We start from the raw sequence: 22,318 nt of genomic DNA, 5'->3' as shown, positions 1-22,318 counted from the left end.
TCTTTGAAGCCCCTTTTATTTTAGAGGGGCCATGAATTATCAGGAGCCTGGCAAAGCACTGTAGGGTCAAGCACTGGTCCTGCCCCTTTCCGACACGTCATGTGGCAGCATAAAATGTGTATGGTCTTTACATTCAGGGAGTACAAGGACTGAAGATTTGACTGGCCCCTGCGGAGGAGGGGTGGAAATGAGTGCACCCTGTCTCCTCTTTGTGTCAGTGCAGGGTTAGCCACAGTCGGGCCTTAAGCTGGCTCTACATACCAAGATGCACACAAATGCCTCAAAAGGTACTTTACAGTTCTTCTATGTAATAAAAAATGCAGAAGAGTTCAACTAATGGGAGCAAGCCTGAGAAAGTAGTAAAAAAAGCAATAAAAGACCTAAACCACAGAAGGAGGCAAGATCATGTATAATATGTACATTCATTAAAAAATAAACGTTGACAAAGTGTCAAGAACTATGTGTTACTGACAGATTGACCACATTTTTGGCAGTTATTCTGGCACTAATATGAAAAAAGGAGAAGTTACTATAGTGATAGGCGTGTGATTCCATCCATATTATGCAACCTCTACCAGGCAGAGCAGATTTTTAAAAGATTTCCTTTTATTATTTTAGCAATTTATCATATTTACATCAGAAGGAACTGAGGGGTTGAACTGACTCCAATGAGAGGGGTTTTTAAAAATTGCTTTATATGAATGATAAATGAAATGATAAACGACATTGGCATGAGAAACAATAAACAAGGCCAAAGTTCTGATAAATATTTTATTAAAACTGGAAAGATAACAGGGTTTTTTGGTTAAAAGATGAAATTTTGAATGAGGGTCAGTTACAAATGTTCCTAAAAACCTCTAAAAGAAAGACAGATGTTTTGGTGTTTCCTTGTTCTCAATTTCGGTGCATTAATGTACAGGATGATGATCCTAAAGAGATCCAAAATACTGTTTCATAAATAGAACACTAGACAATTTGATCAAAAACATCCTTGTAAATATCTTTTTTTATCGTGTATTATAATTACCTTGTTTTCCAGAACAAAAGTTTCCAGAGACTAACACTGTATCAACAAAAGGTAGCAGGAGGAAGCGTGTCCTGATGGCATCTGGAATTGGTACAAATATTAGTGTGATTCGTGGCGATCTGTTAAGGATAGGTATGTTGCCTTGGCTTCATTCTTGTTAGAATTAAAAGTTTTGTTAGTAATAATTTTATTAAAATGGAAAGGACATGATTGGGAGGGCTGCTAACCTCTTCCCTCCCCCACAAAACTTAAAGTCCTAGGAATATCTATTTTTTGTCCCTGGAGAAACATTTGAAATCTGGAAATGGAAGCTGTACTGAAGCTCTGCCTAGTCACCACACTCTAGTCTACACTGCCCCAACCATGGTGCAGAGTGACAGAACAAGCAATGGTGCTGTGTTATGGTCTGCAGTGAATTATTCAACAATATCATTGTTCACCTGACAAACAAAGGTGCTAGGAGTTCAGGACTGATTTTGAAATGTAAAAATATAGAAACAAAACTGGAGGAGGAACAATAAGTATATAACAGACATATGAACAATTTTATTTTGTTGCTTCTCAGTTGCTCACAACCATCTTGCCATTTTGTGTAGGTCCTGCATGTAAATATAGCTGTGCCAATGTATCATGATTGCATGCTACACTGATTTATTGTTTTCAGCCAAATTTTCTCCTTCTGAGGGGTTCACCACATTCCTGTTGAAATATTAAAGGTTCTTCCATTTTTCCTCATCATTTTTACTTCTGCCTTGGCTTGTCAGAGCCAAGATTTGTTAGCCATCAGGACATGGTATCTGCTCTCCCAGATTTTTACTGAGGATGGAGAAAGTAACAAATGATGGAGTCTAATTTTTATGTAAGGAATTTTTCAAAAAGTTTTAAAAATGGAAGCTCTGTGTATCACAGGGTCCATAGAGAAGTTTCTCTTTGGGCTGCCCTTGAAAACTGTGGGAGATCCACCTGGACTGTAGACCTGATTTTGAGTTCTCCATCTAAACTAATATTTCATTTACCATCCATGTCTGTTTCTATAAAGTGATATGTAGCAACCTCTATCAGTGCACGTATGTCCTTTAAAAAAAAAAAAAAAGCCACATTTTAACATTGTTCACAGTCATGGAGTAAAACCCTAACTCCATTGAAGTCAATTGGAGTTTTACCATTGACTTCAATGGGCCCAGGATTTCACCCGTAGTTCATAAAGAACTTAATAAACTCTCACTTACAGTGGAGGGAGAATATAAAAAATTGTGACAAATATATAAAAGAACCTGCACTTTACCTTAAGTGAAAGATAACTCACCTGGGAGCACTTGAGACTAGTTTTGCCTTACCTCAGACTTCTATAAATTTATAAATACCCCTCTTTTTACTTATACTGGTGGAAGCTTCCATACATCTGTGCACAAATAGAAAACACAGATATCACAATATATCCATTAAGCTCAGAAAAAAGTACTAAAATGCCATTGATTTCTAGGTTGTCCCATGCATCCTAATCACAGAAATGTGATTAGCTGGTTCTTCAGAAATCGTCCAATTAAGGAAGTTAAAGACTTGGAATATAGAGTCCTGGTTGGGGGACGTATCCTAGAGGTGAACACTGTGTCTGGTCGATTTGCTGGACAATACAGATGTTGGACTTCAACTAGCAGAAAACCGTTGTCTGTTTGGGTAAATGTCAAGAAGGAAGGTTTGTTGAAAATTCTATGACAAATACCTTCTTTTTAATAATATTTCTTTTTAATGTTTTGAGAACTTTACTGCTCTATAGCTTATTTTTACATGAAGTGTTAGGCCCCCAGTTCTGTAAACACTAATGCATATACTCAACTTTATGCATGTGAGTAGTCCCATTTAAATCAATTAAAGTTAAGCAGGTGCATAAACGTTTGTAGAATCAGGGCCTTACATTTTTTGTTAATGCTCATTTTATTCATTCATTTTATAATATGTCGCCAAAAAGGTAGGATAATACTACTCAATTCAGTGACATGATATGTTACACAGATATTAAATCAGGCCAATCACACACAAACTTCCACTTCAGGAGGTCATATGTATTGTTACTTTGATAGTACTGTCTAACTAACAAAATTATCTTTGGGATAAAGATTGTAAATATTAGATGATTTAGAATGTGTATGAAAAATGACTAATCATAATATTCATATTTCATTGTTGTTATAATGATATTGTCTATTCCAGTGTATGTCCTTAAATTTACCAGTTTTCCTTTAGTAAATAGATACGGTAACCTCAGTATTTGCTGTATTACTTTACTACTCTGTATTTACTATAGGTCATACCTGTAAAATACTGCCTATACCAAGGCAATGTTAGCTATCCAAAGCGATTTTATTTTTTTAAGGGTGACCAGTAAGGCCCTGATCCTGCATTGTGATATGTGCCTGTACGGAGCCCTGTTAGCTTAATTCGGCTACATTGTATAGGAATGGGGCCTAAAAAAGTAAGAGTATGTGTATTAGAGAGATACCTTACATATGCGCTATCTGCGAACACTTCATTATGAAGTTCATAAGTCCTTAAAGTGCCATATGAGTCATTTGTATTGTATAATAAATAATAAGAGTAGGGAGTGTGATTTTGAAAAGCACCTAAGAAAGCTAGGTACCCAAGTCCCACTGAGAGCTTGGGAGTTAGGCACTTGCATCCCATAGACATTTTGATATGGGGGCTCCTGGGTTCCACCCATATTGCCGAGCCATCCTCTCTCCTTCCAGAGTGGGGAGCCGGGTCAGAAGTACACTTACTTTTCTCTATTTGTTGCTGTTTTTGTTTTCCTTCCATCCCGTAATAACTCTGATATTTATGCGGAAAACTGTGAAGTTAATTTTTTGCACTGATTTTCACCCATTTAAAATTTGTATTATAAACATTGATAAATTCCTGGGGAATTTTAAACATAAAAATAAAAAAAAAGATATCATGTGTGATCCTGCAATCCTTTACTCAGGTAAGCACGAGTAGTCCCAATGTGTCACTAGTCTACGTGTGTGAATGAGGACTGTTTGTGTACGTATGGGCTTGCAGGACCAGGGCCACAGTTATCTGGTTACTACAATATAGTTATTTTACTAGAAATGTATCTATGGACAAAATATTGCCTATTGAAGACAAATCTGAAATTAAAAGTAAAGCTAAATATTAATTTATTAAAACTATTAGAAAGCATTACGTATCCTGCCCTCACTCCCTGAGTGTGTATGTCATTGAAACTAGAGGAGTTTTGCATATAAATGTAGCCACGCATATGGCATCTGTGGCCTTTTGTCTGCTTGCTTTTTGTTTGTTTACCAATACATTTCATACCGATATTGGTCAATATTTTTACTGGGGACTTCTTTTTTCCAGTCATGAGCTTTGATTTTGAGAATTGCATGAGTAGATGGTTCATCATTTATATTTTGAACCATTTTTTAAAATGCAAGGACTTCTTTGGTGGTTTTTGCACAGTAGGCATATTGAAGGCACTGCTGTGCAGTGTCATCACAGTTAAACAAACAATACAGTCTCTCCATCACAGCTGCAGTTAGTAAATTTAACCATTTCTGCTTTGAAAAAAAGACCTTATGTATTATTTTAAGAAACCCAGAAGTAATTAGGAAACACTGAAAAACAATAAGTTAAAGAATTCAGTATGTGCTGTAGGATTGAGACTGTGGACACAGCTGGTAGCTATCAATTATTCTTGGTTATTACAGAAAAATCTGACTCCTTCTGTGATCACATAAAAATCTGTCAGCATTGCATAGTACTTCATCTTTTACTGAGTGTCAAAAAAAGGGTGTGTGTGGAAGGGAAATCATTTGGAATTGTGACCAAATATAATGGCTGTAATGGTTGGAGATGATCAGTCTTTAATATAGAGGGTTCTTTTTAAAAAATAATTCTTTTTCATCTTGCTTTTGAGGCTAATTATTTATGCATTAGGTGCTTTTTCAGTAATTTAGACCAGGCAAGATTCTCCTAAATCTTGAAATTATGGGAAATGTCTGGAGTAATGATGAGCTCTATATAGAATAGGCTTTTTACAGAACAACAGGAAACATGGAGAGCATGATTTACAGTTTCCCTTTTTAATGCTCACTGTGTAAAAAATGCTATGAAAGCCTTTAAAGATGTTCATCTGTTCCCGTTGTGAGAAAATTGTGTCCCTCTGCACACACGCTGATCCTATTGACTTCCTTGGGAGGTTCATGTGTATACATGAGGCAGAATTTGGTCTTACATGTTAGGGAGGAACTGAGATTTTTCCCCACAGTGAGGGTGGTGGCTATCTGTCTTACATAAACTGCTATATCACAAATACCTTTGCTACACAATTACTATTCAGAATGGTCTCCCACCCTAGTTTTCATTTGCATTTCTTCTATTAACAGACTATAAATGGGAATATGCTGAGTGGAGTCCTTGCTCTGCTACCTGTGGGAATTCAGGAACCCACTTCAGAAGGCTGCAGTGTGTGAATTCAGAAGAACAAAAAATGAATGAATCATTATGTGAAGCCAGAAGTCAGAAGCCAGTGGTTAGTTATCAGTCCTGCAACATACATGACTGCCCTGCCAGGTAAACCCCTTCCTGTGTTTCTATCTGTATTAATACTCCCTTTTAAAATATGCTCATGAACCCCTGAAATTGCTTCCATTTGTTCTACTGTGACTGAAATATAATAGCTGTTGTGCAGTGATGAGTCCTAAGGCAAGAGAGAAGTGACGAGTGACCATCAGCAATGACAGGAATGTGAATTCTTCTAAAGACAGGGCAGCATTCAGTCAGAATTTTAAGCAGCTTGATGTCGGAACAGCGTGCTTCAGAGCTCTACATTCAAAGGATCTAGCAGACGGGTCATCCTGAAGTCATCTTTAACACTGAAGTGAACTCTCAGGATGGCACTGCTTTATATTTTTGGATTAGATGGTAAAAGCCTTGTAAAACATACTTGCTAAGGAAGTGTTAATGGTAATAAATCAAACAGCTGAAATATCCATACACTTGAGTATTACTTTTAGATATAGCTATAGTTTGATTGTGCACCTGGTCTAGACAGACTTGAGACCTTCCCAGAATTTCTGCCAGTTTCCGAGTGGAGTGGGGACATTCCCAGGGCTGACTAATCCCTTTATGGAGTAGATTGTGCCTGGTTCTGCTTGAGTTCACAAAGTGTTTGGAAGAGAGTGGCACAAGGTGTTCTTTCTTCTCTTTGTGCACTTGCACAGGAGCCAGCGTCTTGATCTTTGCACTAGCAGAGGACAAAGTTAGGGTGTGTTTAGCATCAACAGTGGTGCTGGACAGTGGAGCTTGCCATGGACCATTGTTACACGTTGGCTAGCAGAACAGGGTTGATGAAGAGGGGGAATGCATACTGTAAGTCTTTATAGGACCTGTTGCCATAGTATCTCAGCCTTTCAGACGGGGTTGCAGCTCCCTTTCTGGCATGCAGTCCCCCACTAATCCTGTTGGCCTTCTGGCTAAGTCAACTTTACTAGAATGCCTCTGGGAATGACTCTTGGGACAACATGTCTCTGCACCACATGCACAGACACCGAAAGCTTTGGCTGTAACAGCCGAGAACTCAACTCCAGTTTTACCACACACTTCCCATTGCTTGTGAGGAAATTCCTCCCTGTCAAGGTGCTGTTCCAGGTCTTCAACAGGAACACCTGCTGCCCTGTGAATACAAACACTCTGCATCTCCTGTCAGGAAAGGGCATCTCCTAACTGCCAGTAATGTAAAATCCATGGAGGAGGGATAATTCATGCACATGTGTTGGGGTTGCTGGTCATTGGAAAATTGTTGGAGGGAAGTGTTAAGTCCTTAACTGACATTGTGGAAGTATAATTGCCGGTATGTTCTAAACTTTGTATTCTAAATATATAAAAAACCAAAACACAGCAACAGATAGGTGTTTATATTTCAATATCGGCAGCCAAAAAACAGATCTCCCTAAATTGTGAGTCTGAACTCAGGCCAGCCCATAGCAAGTGGATTTCCTGCCAGTGGAAAAATACTAAAATAGAAATAATAAGCTGAAGGAGGTTGAGAAGCATGGGCTCCTTCAGGTTTGCTTCTAAAATCAGACCCGTCGACTTAGGTGAAAGAAAAGAGAAAGTAATGTGAATACCTGGGGCACTAATGCACCTCTGAGCAGAATTCCAAATACTTAATGAACTCTGGCACACAATTTGGCAAACTGTATTAAATTGGTCCCAGGGTAATTATATCAAAACTCTCACTGTTAATTCATCTGACAAAATATACTAACACCTAAATTCTCTCAGACCTAAAATACTCACTAAAGTGCTTTAACTTATTGTTTTACTTGTATTGTGTATTTTGCATAGAATTATTAGAATTTTAGAATATATCTATTAATATGCATATAGTTAATTAGAATTAGAATTTTGCATTTTTGCATTAATTGAAATGTTTGTTTCCATATCTACAGTAGTTAAATTTTGCTATATTTATATTGGTATTTTGTATTCGAGAAGAACGAAAATATTTAAGAGTATATTTTCTTAATAAAAACATTTTCTTTAATAAAAGAACCCTATGTCTCCTACACAGAGAGGGCCTCCTGATACCTAAGAAATGGGTCCAGGAGGAGCTGCTAGTGCCTGGCACAAACTCTCCCTTTTTCCTGTTGCCTCCAGTATGGTCACTGACCAGGGATGGGAAGTACAAAGTATTTGAACCTCCAGCTCCATCCCCCACATAAGTGGCCTGTGCCCTGCTGTTAAGCCACTGGGCCACTCCCAGGATGATCCTTTAAATAGTTTTTCAGAGAATTATATGGAATTTAAATGTAAAATAAAAGTCATAGGAACTGATTCAGCAAAGCATTTCAACACTTGCTTACCTTTAAGCACATGCTGGGACTTAAGCACATGTTTAGCATGCGCTGAATTGGGGCTTTGCTGACCTATTGTACAAATGTGGTAGATTTGCACAGTACTTGAAATGAAGCAAACTGAAATGGAGAAAAGAACAGGTGTTCCATTTTTAAAGGCAGTAATCTATCCTGAGTGGATAAACTACTCCGCTCAGCCACAAGGGAACTAGTTCACAGCTGAGGAGAAAAAAGCATATCCCTCCTATTATCACAGTTATGCTACTAATAATTTCCCAATCCCTATTTTTAGGCTGGATTTAGAACAATATTAAATAGAATAAATTGTTCCACTTCTTGCTTCTTCCATTGTGCCTGTTGTTCCCAGCTGTTCAGATGAACACTAGATTATTCAACATATCATCAACAGAAAAATGTTCAGTTCAGTTCTTTATATAACAAGCTCTTTACCTAGCAAATTTTGGTGACCTGTGATGCCTGTTACATTAATTACATTTGGGTCACTACATGTCACCTTCTAATTACTGGGTCTGTTATCATTACTGTAAGAATCTCTTAGATTCATAGATTTTAAAGCCAACAGAGACCATTATGATCACGTAGCTGGACCTCCAGGATAACACAGCCCAAAGAAATTCACCCAGTAATTTCTGCATCAAGTCTATAATTTCTGTTTGAGCTATAGCATATTTTTTTAAAAGAATGTCTTCTGAAAATCATTCCTATTAGTTTGCACTCAGAAGCATTGCTTAGGAGGTCATAATTCTGGCTCATATTTTTCTCATGTTAAAGAGCTGACTTTAGGCAATCATTTATAATTTGCAGTTACAATAGTAAGCGCCTTCATTTTTTATTTTTAAAGGGTTTGCTGTGAGATACTATTGTGTTTGCATTACTTTCATTTTACTGTCAGTTTATCTTAAATCCTCAGATGGGTAACTAGTCCATGGTCTGAGTGCTCTGCTTCGTGTGGTAATGGATTTCGCCAACGACAAGTAACTTGTCAACAAACAAAAGCGAATGGCACTACACTGATGTTGTCAACAGATGCTTGTATACACAAGGATAGTCCATTGGGAAAGAAAACTTGTACAGTTCATTCATGTACTGAATGGATAATTCAGTCATGGGGAGAGGTAATCTACCAGCTGAAAATCTTGTCTGGAAACTCACTGTAAACACAGTGGTGCCATCATACCGTATTCTTCAAATTTATGTTCTGACCTTCATGCTAGGTAGTTCTCTTACTGTTGGAAACCTTTGTAGATATTTCTTCATATTACAATAGTTAATATTATTTGTTTTGTGGTGGTACCTAAAAGGCCTTCATTGGCATTAGGGCCTGTTGTGCTAGGTGCTGCATACAGGCCCATCAGAAAGCCCCAAAGATGTAGCTATTGTTAGCTTTCAGACTATGTTTTACAAGTCTTGGCTTCTTTATTTCACAATGTCTAGTAAGTTTATCAGTCAAAGAAAAGATATCCTGTGGAGATGTAAGCAGGACATATGCAAGTTTTATCTGACAAGTGATTCCTGCACAGAAAACAAAACATGCTTTGAAACTCTAACATTAGCATCATTTTTTTACAACCTGGTCCATTACTTTGTCTTTCTTTTTCTTTTCTTCTCTCCAATACTGATACATTGGTTTTATTGTACCCTAACTGAAACAATAGCTTTACTGTGAAATCCACCAAAGGCAGGCATGTGGATGTGCTTTAACAGTAGATGACACAATATTTTCACAAGAGGAAATGTGCGTTTTGCTTTCATGTTACAATGAATTTGATGGCAAATTTACAATGGCTTTTGAATTTACTATGTTTTCAAGAGGAATGTAGTATAGTATTTACTATTTGATCTTAAGAAACATTTCAGAAACATTTCCATGAATATTCACTCAAATAAAATTGATTTGGGTTGAGCTATGAATGTGTTCCTTTTATGTCCATTTTTATTAGCTCTTTTAACAAAGGCATTTACCAGAAGAACTTGCTTGAAGATGTGGCTAATTAAGTGAATTTTAGAAACTATTTGTAAAAAGCAAATTTTGAACTTGTTCATGAAATATTCGTACTGCAAGCCTGATTCTAAGATTTATATATAATCAGTCATGGAACAGGTTATGTTCCATGTGTCCTATGTGCCCAATCAAAACTTGAATTTTAGATATCAAATACTCACAAGAAACTGCTTGTGAACAATCTACAGACCAAGAATTATTTGCAAATCATTTCAAGAAATAATTTCAAAAGCTTCTCGTGGACAATTCACAAACAGAAAAAAGAGTCCTTTGGCAAATTTCCACTGTGAATTATTTTCTTAGCCCTGTTTACTACTGTACAACAAAGAAAGAGTGTTTTAAAGGACCCTGCACCATACTATCAAAACAAGCAGATAACTTACATTTTACGTGACCATACATAAAGATAATCTTTTCTAACAGATGATTTTTTTAATTTTATTTTTTAGTGTTCTGGTCGCTGTGTTGGCCATGCTGTGGGTTTACAGCACCGTCACATTATATGTCAACATCGCAATGGATCTCTCGTTCCAGACTCTTATTGTGACGAAAGAAAGAGGTACGCAGTTTGACGCAGTACAGAAATTGTCCTGGCAAGTTAGATGCTTTAGAATACCTTTTACTTTATAGTATCTTTCATTCAATATCTCAAAGCCCTTTTATATACAATGAATTAAGCCAATCCCCCAGGAAATAGGTAATTATTATTATCCTGGTGCTACAGATTGAGTAAACTCAAGGCCTAGAGAAGTTAACTGACTTCCCAAGCATCACTCAATATGTAAGCGGCAAAGCCAGGAATAGAATCTGGGCATCTTGATTCCCAGACCCGTCCTTCTAAATTATGAGCTTTTTAAAGGCATTTTCACTAAACATTAGGAGTGAAATCTTGGCCCCATAGAAATAAATGTCAAAAGTCCCAGACCAGGATTTCACCCCAGAAATTAAAAATGTTTGAGAAGTTTTAATATGTATTGAAGAGAGTGCTTACGTATATAGCATCTGTAGCATCCATAGCAATATGGTAAATGGTGAATTGACTTTAAAATGGGGTTTTGTTTTCTAACTAATTAACTACTTAGCATAAACACCAACAGTTTCTTCTGTCCCAGGATAAAAGAGCAGTAGTTAAAATAAACTGTGGCACATTTCATCTCATTTTGTGATGACTGATGTATAACTAATAACTTTGTGCTAAGAAGCATCTAGCATAGAAATAAATCTTTAACTGTCATTTTTTTTCTTCACAGATCAGCTGTCAGAAGAAACTGTTCTTCAGAGATGTGTGATGTTTATTGGCGGACAGGTCCATGGAGGCCCTGCAGTGTAGACTGTGGAAGTGGATTCCAGTCACGACGAGTAAACTGTATACACAGGAAGAATAATAAACCTGTGGCTGATCAATACTGTAGGTGGAGGAAGAGACCAATGACCTGGCAACATTGCAATGTCACTTCCTGTGGCAGTACGTAAACATTTATTTATATCTGAGCATAGTCTTAGTTTGTAGTAGTTGTTTTTACAGAGCAACTCCAAACCATTCCCTAATGATTTTGCAAGCAACTGATTACATATCAAAGGTAAAGCTATCCTCTCCGACAAACATTTCATTATCCCTGTTATAGTTTTCTCCAATTCTGGGTCAGTTTGATATTGAAGAATTAAAAGCACTGGTTAGAATCAGGCATGGTATGGGTTAGTCATAGATGGGTTTCTCTACATAGTCATTGAAGTACAACTCATTTCTGAGTCTCTGAGCACATTGCTGATTTTACCAAATTGTGGGGTAGTTACGTGAAATGAACAATAGATAAGTGGCTGTGATGACATCACCTGTCATTATATTTGTGACAGCATTTGAACCCCTGTTGCTAGTGCTGAAATGCTAACATAACAGTTACCACCAAACCATCGTCTGATGATTGGTTTTACTATTTATTCTTTATTCATTATAAAGCCTTTTCATGTTTAAAATGTTTTTCAGAAGGAGAATGCAAGGATACAACTCACTACTGTACATTTATAAAACATCTAAAATTATGCTTAATAGACCTCTACAAACAAAGGTGTTGTCAGTCATGTCAAGAAGTATAATTCTTCTACAGAAAGTTTACGATGCTACAGTGAAGACATGAGAAAAGAGGTTCATTAATTCTAGACTGTTCAAAGTATATACTTGTAAATAAGACAGGAGGCATAACAGTTAAATGGGATTGATGAAAAGTAGAATTGTAGATTGATATGCTTGACAGGACATTTTGCTGGAAGCTTTTATTGTCCACTTTACTGCAATGGAACTTTTAATGTTTTAAACATTTTTATGTCTGGATTAAGAGGAGAATATCATGGCACATTATCTATAGATCTTCACAGGTCATCATATACAATTTTATCGGGAGAAAACATTATCTAAAAAGGGCCAGGTAATGCTTACTTCCCTTTACTTATAAGAAAGCCAAAGTCACAAAATCCTTCGAAGAATTTTGGAATGCAGTGACAGATGCTCCTTTTAATTTTTATTGTGTTATCAAATTTAACAAGATATTTAAATTTATAGAAGCAGTGGCTTGTAGCTATAAAGTTTTTGGCAGTGACTGCATTTTCATAAACAGATTGATCTTAAACTATGAATAAGAGTCAATCTCACGGGACAATTTTATTGAGATTAGCTGTCAGCTGGATACACAGCAGTACGTTTCATTTTTCATTTCTGTATTTATGTGTATGTATTGTAGATAGTGTTATGATTTTCAAAACAGCAATGGATCTGTTTTTGAATAAATGCGATGTCATTTTCCTTTGTTCCTATTCTTCTACTCCAGTATCACTGAAATCTGATCAAAGTTGTGGCATGATTAATTTTAACTGATTTTCAATTAGATTTAAGACTTCCTTATAAAACCTGTGACTGAAATGTTCATGAGTGCTATTCTCTTGCACATAGTCAAATGGGGAACCAAAGCCAATAACTGGCCTAACATGCCTGTCCAGCTCTATTTCCTCAATAAGTACTTTATATTTTTCCAGTTATGGAAAAAAGTAAGAGGAAAGAGTTGTTAAATATGAAGATAGATGTGTAAAAAATCAATTTCATTCAAGTTGATTTTTCATCATGACCATTATCCATTCAAGTCTTTTGTGTGTTAGTAAATTCTGACCATGACATCCTTAAGTAAATCTTTTTCTGTACTGCAAATTATATGCCTGATAAGCTAAACATTTGGCTTGAACCCCAGAGAAGCCTGCACAAGGCTAAAGATTTCTTTTGCAGCTTCCATACTATTGAACAAGTTGGAAGCCTGAATGCATATCTTGAATTAGACCCTGCATTAGTAGGTTACTAAACTGCATTGAACTGTGGTTAGTAGGCATGCTGTAAGAACAATTTTAGAAACAGTATTCCTACACCAGGGGTTTGCATCACTGAAAATTAGACTAGCACTACTGTATAGAAAGTGATTAATGTGGACAGTTGTGTCTTAGCTGACTGCAAGGGGAGCATATTTCTGATCATTACCTTTTTAATCAATAATGGGTCTTGATTGTTTAAACAGTTTTTTAAATTAAAAGAAAACACTTGTAAAATACTTTTGTACATATTTATTGTCTGATTTAAAAGTGCAATATTTTGTTTTGTACAGTGTGTAATAAAGATTTTGGGACATATATTTTTCTTATTACCAAAATTTATTATTCATGTTTTTTCTTTGTATTTAAAGTTTAAAATGTTAACATATAGCACTCCTTTGTTGCTTTTATTTCATCTTCGGTTAAGTATGCATGCTATTTGGAAGCAGTGCTGTAAATGTTTGTTACTGCAATTGGCATGACAGTCCTCTAGCTTATTTTTACTGCTATTCCAGTAATCAAAGATGGCTAACATTTATCTTTCATTGGTATTTCTGAAATAAACTCTACTTTGGTTATTCAACTGCATGATTATACAGAAATTGTTTATTAAGGTAATTTTCATAGGAGCTATGATGCTATCATCAGTGTTATGTTACCATTCCGTTACTTCCGTATTTTTAACTCCTCAAAAACGACACTATTTCTCATTTTGCTGGTTTCTGGACAAGGCCTTCAATCCCACTAAAGTCTGCCTGTCACTGCTGTAAAGATGTGATGCAGACTTACGTAGGTAGGAGACTCTTCCAGTACCAAGAAACTGGTGTGAGCAGCAATGTAATATTCTCACACTCTTTCTCTCATTCACACCTTATAACTCCTGGCATATGGAACATGTCTGGGGCTGGAGGGGGGATAGCCAAGATGCTGTTGTGTGCTAGCACCCCAGCTGTTTGAAACAGTTCCTTGGACGCCACTGCAGACGGGTGTGAATTGGAACAAACCTGAGGCTGCTGTACATTGCACTAAAGACTGATCCAGTTTCAGAATCAGGAATGCATGTAAATGTGTAGTAAAACCCTTCTGCTCTTCCTTGCCATGCTGGGGAAATAATGGTGTTTGAAGAGTAATCCTAGACATAACAATGAAACACTATACATGGATTCTTGTTTTACAATATCCTTTCTGTGCTACCAACTAGCTCTTTCTCTAAATATCCTTTAGAAATAAGGAATTCTGCATAACCATTATACAGACCATTTTGGTAGCATGGTGTATAGAATCTTTTTTGGAATTGTGATTGAACCTGTTTCAGTAATTTTTCCACTTTTGCATCTTTGAATATTGGGGCACTATAAAATCTTGATTTCTGAGGTTTAAGAAGGATTTTTCACTGAGAATATTAGTATTCTAACCTGCTATTTATTCTGCTATTTATTTTTAATACCACTTTGTTTAGAGAAGAATTGACCCGAAAACTTGAAAATGTCTGTAGCTGTAAGAATCTTTACAATACCAAAACAACCCACAACACTGTGGAGCTGCTGTGCTTTGATGCTATTTCTCAAAGCATCAACTCTGGTATTTTCAATAGTAATATAAAAAAGGCAGTCCATCTTTCAAATAATAAGTTTAGAGGCAGCATTCAGGGCCATAAGAGAGACAATAAAAAAAATCCCCCAAGATACCTGATTTCCAAATACACCTGCATTCAAACTCTATTACAACTACTTGAGTTTGCTCTTCTGTTTCCCATTTTTGTATCTGTGACTAGGTGATAGAGTCAGCATATGAATTTCCTTAAATTATTTAGGCAAGAAAAGAAAATGCTTATTGGGACAATATGTAGATAGTGGGGCTAACAAATTTGAGTGCTGCTAAATAAAAAATGAAAAGGACTAAGGGGTCTGCCTCTGATTTAGGAAAGTGTCCCTTCAGGAAAGCAAAGCACTTTAAACACTTGGCAGGGATGTAATTACAACTTAAATCAGAATATGGTCCCTGCCCCACTCCTGGGGCAGCCTAGCTATATGGTGCTCCTTGCTCAGGCCAGTCCAGCCATAATAAAAAGTCCAATCCAAAATACCGATTTAAAAACTGTAAAAAATACATGAACTTTTTAAAAAGAATTTAATTGACCTGATTTTTCAATTATAGTAAAGCAAATTGACATAGTACAAACAAAGAAGAGAAAAAAGAACATCTAAAAGCAACCAATCTCGTAAGAAAAGCAAGAACCTCATGTAACAGTTTACAAAATCAGCATGTCCAGCAGTCCAGGTTTCTTTTTCTGCCATTTCTGAGTGGGGCTTGTGTGATTCAGTTCCTGCTTTCAACATCATACTGCACTTGATTTCAGTCCTTTTATTGGTGATTGGTATACATACAAAAAAATGACACTTCAAAGCTAAAATGGCTTTCCTACAGTAATGAGTAAAAGATAATATCTTATGAGTTACTGATACTCATACTGAAAGTGATGAGACAGAACATAATATTGTTAAACAAATAAAAATTGTAAGGGATCACTGTAAATCATGGACATATTGACTGAAACTGACACTTTGAAATAATGCTTAGTATCTCCTACACGAACACACAAATTATTTTAATAAACCATTTATTTCATCTACTCATTTGAAATATGTTAAAATTTATTAGTTGGGAAACTAATGACCAAAGTCGAATCAGCTCTGTTTTGTGTCTTAGAAATCTGCTATTCCATTTGTGTGCAAAAATTAGCCAATTATCTTTTTTAGTACATGGCCACCATGCATCAGAAGTTAGAATCTCATCTTTAGGCTCTGGCCATAGTAGGCAAAAACTATATTAATAATAGTAAAGATAAGGCCTATTGTTAGCAGCATCCTAACAGAGTTTCCTGGACCAGCATTAAAAGGATATTTATTTTCCTAAGTCCATTTTATGATTGTAATAGGCTACATGGGAAGCTTGTTTGTAATGCATTTTGGCTATCAAGGTTTCCAGGGGAAAAAAATCTTTTTCCACACTGGTCACAAAAGGCATGTTAAAACTATGTTTCAAAAGTAGTGTGGGCAGGGTCTCCTCATTTGGATTATTATTGTTTCATTTGCTTTGCAGTGAGAATTAAATAGGACTCAAGCTACATTTAAGGCATCTAATTGCTCCTGTACAGATTCAATGATTCCAAAATGATTTCCAGCAACTCATTATTTAAATGTACACAGTATGTGCTTAGGCTGGAAAACAGTGAAACCTGAAAAACGCAGTAATTGTAAGATGCACAATTAAAGAGAACAGATTCCACACAAAATGTTCAGATGAATCTTATTAATAAAGGTTGCCTAATCTTCATCAATCTTGTTATAAAGTCATTATACTTTTAAAAAATTGAGAATCAGTTTAAGCGATTTAACCATTTTAAAATGACAATAATAACTTGCACTTGACAACTGTCATTGAGTTTAGCCAAGAAAAAAATTAACCTATAGGATTCTAAACATTTTACAAAAATGTGTAAACTACTAAAATGTAAAGTTATGAAGTAACAGCTACTTCTTTTGGAATATGATTACCATTTGACTGGGAAAATGTATTGATTTCTGGAGTAACTCTGCGGAAGAACTTGTGACCACGAGAATCTGTGTTTACAAAGACGTATCCTGGAGGAGATGGATAATTTGCTGGGCAGATCTCTTGTTTCTTTGGAGTATACTCTGTACGATACACGGTTCCATCTTCAAAATGAGCTAAACTAGGGACTACTACACGTAAAGGTTTGAAACTCTTAGTTGGAATTATCTCATGTGGTATATAGTGAGACTTGAATGTGGTCAATCCATCAAATTTTCCAGTGGGTTTTGGAATTTCTTGATGTCTTCTAATAATTTCTTGTCGACAGCTGTCCCAAGCTTGAAAGTCTTCCTTCATTGTGGTGTTCCCTTGGAAAGGGACATTATTTCTTCTTCCATAAGAAACTGGTCTTATGGGGGCAACAGGACAGATCACATGCTGAACATAATCAAGATGGCTTGTGGAGTTTAAATCCATATTACCTGGAGGTGGAACATACTCTTTTATCTTGCGAACCTCAGGCAAGGAGACTGACCACGGTTGAAAACGATCCTGGAATTCAGTGCATCCATCAAAGTGAGCATTAGTCCCAACTTTGGTGTATTCAGGCTTGCAGCTTTTTGCAAACTCTCCAAGTAGTCCTTTAAAATCATTCCGGTGGGTTGTGAAATCTTCAAAAGGTTGGCTGCTTGGCTTGTATTCTTCCTTTGGTCTTACAAATTTTGGTTCCAGTTGATGAGCAATGTAAGAACTGCGATGATTAGTAATACCATCAAAAGGTACACCTGAAAGCTTGGCCACACCTGGAGGCTTAAAGCTTTGTCTGGGGTTCAGCTCCCTAGGAACAAAGTCATCTTGAAATGTAGTGGAATTCCCAAACTTTTCTGTAGGGAGATGATAAGTATGTTCCAATTTATTTGGCTCTCTTCTTTGAACTTCCCATGATCTATAGTCATCTTTAAGACAAAAACAATACTTATTGATAGAAAGAAAGAGTATAGGTTTTATTATTGCTGTGTGGGTATCCTATTTTTAAAAAATCTATTTTCCCCCACCAGCTCTTTTGAGTTGAGTTTGAGTGACAGAGATAATTCTGTTTGAGTATTAGCTATGGGAGTTTTGTTTACCTGCTTCTGTGGGAATATATAAAGTAGGCAATAAAATATCACCTAGTACCACATGATGATGATTTCTTTTAGAAAAAAGAAATATTTTCTGTGTAAGTATTTAATTTCTATTTTCTATTGCACACAAATATCTGTACAGAGAATATGTCCGCAAAATTCTACATTTTATCTCAGGACTGTGGATGAAAAACATATAGACAAAAGGTACCTGAATTATGGACTGTAATTTCAGTGATGGATGCTGGTGACATATTAACCACAAGTGTACAGAAGCTGGTGAATAATAATATTGTTATCGAAGATGTTCTTTCCCTGCAGGCCAAATGCTGCCCTATTTTCTATTTTTCTACTACTTCTACTTTTGCCACTACATGCTCTTCTCTTCTACGTACTCTACCCCAATTCTTCTATCTTCCTGCTGTGGGTGGCCTCACCTGATCTTCACCATCTTAAGTATCTTTCCATTCTGGTCCAGTAGCCTTGGTCTTCATCATCAGAGCACCTCTTGCCTTTCAGGCAGGCAGCTCTAATAGGTCATAGGTCATAATTCACATTCAGATATTTTTAATCTGGATAGCAGAGCAGGTGTGCTACAATCAAATTATTAAGTACAACATCTCATATGTAAAAGATTATTTGGATACCAAGGTGACCTGTCAGGATAACCTGTAGGGAGGATGTTTTGGAACTGTTGCATTGATGGCTATGAATAACAGATGATCATACTGTTGAGACAGGTCATCAGCAGAATGCTATCCCAAGTATACAGTAAAGATGTATCTGAAATCAAGTTTGGTTCATCAGTCTATGTAGAAAAAGAGTAATTGGGAACTCTACCACCATGGAAGCTAAAGTGTGCCTGAACCTCAAAATGGAGAAGGCAATGGTCTTAAAATAAGGTATATTGTCCTTCTAGCAAGCACCAGTCCCATTCTAAAAACTGGATTCAGAAAGTGCCCATCACCATGCCAAGTCTGAAAATACCTGGGATGTACCAAATGATGGCACTTCAAAAAGCATTGTTAAATATTATTGATAGCCAAGGTTTCAGTTAAGTCCAGCAGCAAAGCAGTTATGAAAGCAAGACTTGGCACATTGCATCCATAATAATATTAACATTTTTCTGTTTGACATTGTTTACTCACTTTTCTTACCAAAAAGAATTACAATTTTCTCCAAATTTATCTTGAAAATGTGCTTGCATTATAACTAACATTAGAACCCAAAGTTTCTCTCTCCTCCCCTTAGTTGGTTTCCCATATTCCTACCACAGTCTAACAGCTGCCTTTCTTCCAGCTGGGGAAACCTGGGGAGGGCTTCTCTTTCAGACCTTATTGTTAATTCTTAAATAACTATTCCTCTGCTGAGCAATGTGGGGTATTCCCTCTTCACTACTGCCACCTATTGGGCCATAGAGTGAAAGACCAAAGTCAGAAATCAAACCACAACTTCAATATGGCAGTTCAGAATACTACCTTCATTGTGGCTGCTTCTCTCTTTACAAATGGCATATGTTGTTACCTTGATAGGTTGGTATGGTGTCCAATTTTCCTCCTTTAATGTGTTTTCTTTCTAAAGGTTTTACTAATGTCACAGGTTGTATTTTATGAGGATTATAATCTCTCCTGTATGTAGTTCCAAGATCAATCTCTCCGGGTTTTGGTTTATACTCTTCTTGTACCCGAAGAGGTCGATTTACAACATCATATGGGAGATAATCAGACCTGAAATGGAGAAACATGCAGTACTGCTTCACAATGATACCTCTTTCTGATTGAGACAATTCTGACATTTTTCCATATATAGAAACTTAGTAAAAACTAAATCATATCAATTATGGAAGGACTAAAATATTAACTCTTTGAAAGTAATTGCTGATTTAGGATCAGCATCATCAACATTACAGAATCAACAAGGAGAGAACAATCATTTAGCAGATATTTAGAGTCTATGAAATATGGTGTATTTTTTGTACTTAGTAAGGTGATGGAATCACTTTTTCAAACCTGACAGCAATTTACTCTTATTCATAATTTAACAAATATTCATATTTCTAAGATCTTAAAAATAAAAATAAATGTGTTTTCGGTATTGTTTCAGATCTTATATGACTTGAAAAATTTCAATGTGGTTATATAAAAAGTGATCAACGAGTAAGTGGACAGAATCCAGGCTAAAAGATTAAACTTCAATGAGGGCCAAGTATTTAAACAGTGCAGGTGGAGAACTGAAAACAAAAAGTTCCAGCATTTTCCTTGGTAACTGCCTCTGTATGTGCACATTGGATATTTGAGCACTCAAACAGGTACAATATTGGCATGTAAAGCACTGTATCAGCACACAGGTATTGATTTTTGGTGTATATGTGTTTGCGCTCATTTTCTTAAATATAGGCAAAACAAGCTTCAACCTCAAGCTGGTCCATATTGCTTAATGGAAAAAATAAGGGTTTGTGCCCCCGCACACACCGCCTTATTTTAAAAAACTGAAATGATCCTTGCTCCCACTTCTTGGATTTGGAAATATCAGGAATTTCAGGCCTTGTCTCCCCTACTGTTACTGGAAGATTTCTTGTATACAGATCTTGGATCCCTGATCCTGCAAGGAGCTCCAGTTGGCTGGACCTTCAGGCCTGCACACAGCCCTCTTGGCGTCAGCTGGGCTCCATGTGGACTCAGTGACCCAATTAAACAGAGCTCATTGCAAGATCAGGGCCTTGAATTAAGCAATCCCTAGCTCTTTATTGAAAGGACAAGTATGCTGAATTCTTAACAAAGAGAGCTTTCTTCTAAGTCTTATCTTCTGTTAACATCTATTTAATGTACAGGTTTAAAACAGTATGAATATAAAATCACTTCTCTTACTCAGATTTCATTTCCTTGGTATCTCAGATTCTGTGAACCTACAATAGCAGTTCTCTAGCCATCCACAAAGTTAACCATGTTAGATAAGACCTGGATTTCTAATGTATAAAAGAAGTAGAAAAACCACCACCACCACAAAATACCTTTCAGATCTTCTTTAGAGATCAAAATTAATCCGCAAAGGACAAAAAGTTTGGTTTTTCTTTGTGTCATCTTCTAAGTCTAGAACATGATTGACATATGCCATCATATATTCAAACTTTATGCATAAATACCCTTGAGAATGAATAATCAAATTATTTTACAATGCCAAATGATTGCAATAAAACAGAGTTGTCCTTCCTAAGCAAGAAAATTTGAGGACACTATAGAATAGTGGTTCTCCACCTATTTACCACTGTAGGCCACACACACAGCTTTCTGTGTTTTGTGGGCTACAAACACACAATATATATAATCCCTGTATGGCCCTGTGTGCTGATTGGACCACAAGTGGTCCACAGGTTGAGAACCACTGCTGTAGAATAACATCAGTTCCAAAATACATTGCTTCAGAATATTTACTTAAATGTACTGATTCCTTCCATTTTTCCATGATGTGTTTGGTACTCCTCCTTTGGTTTAAGACTCTGGGGAGGAGGGACATTGCCATACTGGGGATACTTTTCCACGTATTCCGTCATGAGGTAAGGTTGTCCTCCATTATCATAAATCCTTGTGGATTTATGAGGGCAATGATGACGCCTGTATAAGAAATTGAAATGAGATTATTTCAAATAGTTTTTCTATGGAAAACTCACTTCAAATATACTATGAGTGTATTACAAGAGAAATAGCTTTGTCATCACAGGTAACTTGGATTTAGAAGATTTCCTGGATGTGAAAAGGAAAAAAATATTTTGTTCTGTTGTTATGAAGGATGTTACCATTTATATAGCGCTGTGTAGGCCACAGTAGTACGGGGAAAAAGCATACTTACCTCATCCTCAGTACAAAATAGAGAGGATGAATACAGCTGTCAGTCTCCCAAATGTTAATCTGTCACTCCCCCAGCTCACTCTTTCCTCTCTTTTTTTTCTGTGTGAAGCATTGGCTTCCTTCTTTCATGCTATTTTTTTCCCTAATCTGTAACAATAACTCAATACCTCTCCCTACTTCTCTGGTACCTTGTCCTTTCTCTTTTCCTCCTTTCTTTCCTCCCTGTGTATTTCAATACTTCTTTTACCATTTCTCATAATAGCTCCTGTCATCTCTCTCTTTTACACAATCTCACCACAGTTTGGTGCTACAGCCTTTTGATTGGCAGCTCAAACTCTCTAGAATAAACCTGCTGAATCGATCCCTCCTCAGTTCTCATCTCAATCTCTTTTTTTCACACCTATATCTCTTAAATTCTCTATCCCTCAAAAGTACTGGCTTTATTTTTTGTTATTTGGTGTATATATCGTATTATGTCTTGTACTATTTAACCGTAATAATTTTTGGGATATGATTTG

The 22,318-nt window shown here is 36.5% G+C and overlaps 2 protein-coding genes across 6 annotated transcripts in view; one reads left to right on the top strand and one right to left on the bottom strand.

The window, feature by feature from the left end:
- ADAMTSL3 (ADAMTS like 3) overlaps window positions 1-13,859 on the top strand; it is a 237,862-nt gene extending 224,003 nt beyond the window's left edge. For 4 of the 5 annotated variants that reach the window (XM_067555726.1, XM_067555724.1, XM_067555727.1 and 1 more), the window contains 7 exons: window positions 1,040-1,159; window positions 2,511-2,723; window positions 5,434-5,620; window positions 8,837-9,041; window positions 10,378-10,487; window positions 11,179-11,393; window positions 11,913-13,859. In XM_067555726.1, coding sequence (XP_067411827.1) covers window positions 1,040-1,159; window positions 2,511-2,723; window positions 5,434-5,620; window positions 8,837-9,041; window positions 10,378-10,487; window positions 11,179-11,393; window positions 11,913-12,022 — 1,160 coding nt within the window. In that variant the 3' untranslated portion in view covers window positions 12,023-13,859. The remainder of the gene's footprint in view (window positions 1-1,039; window positions 1,160-2,510; window positions 2,724-5,433; window positions 5,621-8,836; window positions 9,042-10,377; window positions 10,488-11,178; window positions 11,394-11,912) is intronic. The other variant, XM_067555728.1, reaches the window with a different exon arrangement.
- A 2,907-nt stretch (window positions 13,860-16,766) lies between these two features.
- Window positions 16,767-21,806, bottom strand: SAXO2 (stabilizer of axonemal microtubules 2). Its single transcript, XM_067556063.1, has 4 exons — window positions 21,802-21,806; window positions 21,387-21,566; window positions 19,480-19,682; window positions 16,767-17,787 (listed from the first exon to the last, which is right to left on the bottom strand). The coding sequence occupies exons 1-4, from the start codon at window positions 21,804-21,806 to the stop codon at window positions 16,796-16,798; spliced, it is 1,380 nt and encodes a 459-aa protein (XP_067412164.1). The 3' UTR covers window positions 16,767-16,795.
- Between the last annotated feature and the right edge of the window lie 512 nt (window positions 21,807-22,318).

The sequence above is a fragment of the Emydura macquarii genome, unplaced genomic scaffold (assembly GCF_026122565.2).
Source record: "Emydura macquarii macquarii isolate MOO-44397 ecotype Brisbane River unplaced genomic scaffold, CSIRO-AGI_Emac_v2 contig_1644, whole genome shotgun sequence".
Taxonomy (NCBI): Eukaryota; Metazoa; Chordata; order Testudines; family Chelidae; genus Emydura; species Emydura macquarii.
This window is presented reverse-complemented; position numbering and strand designations above follow the sequence as displayed.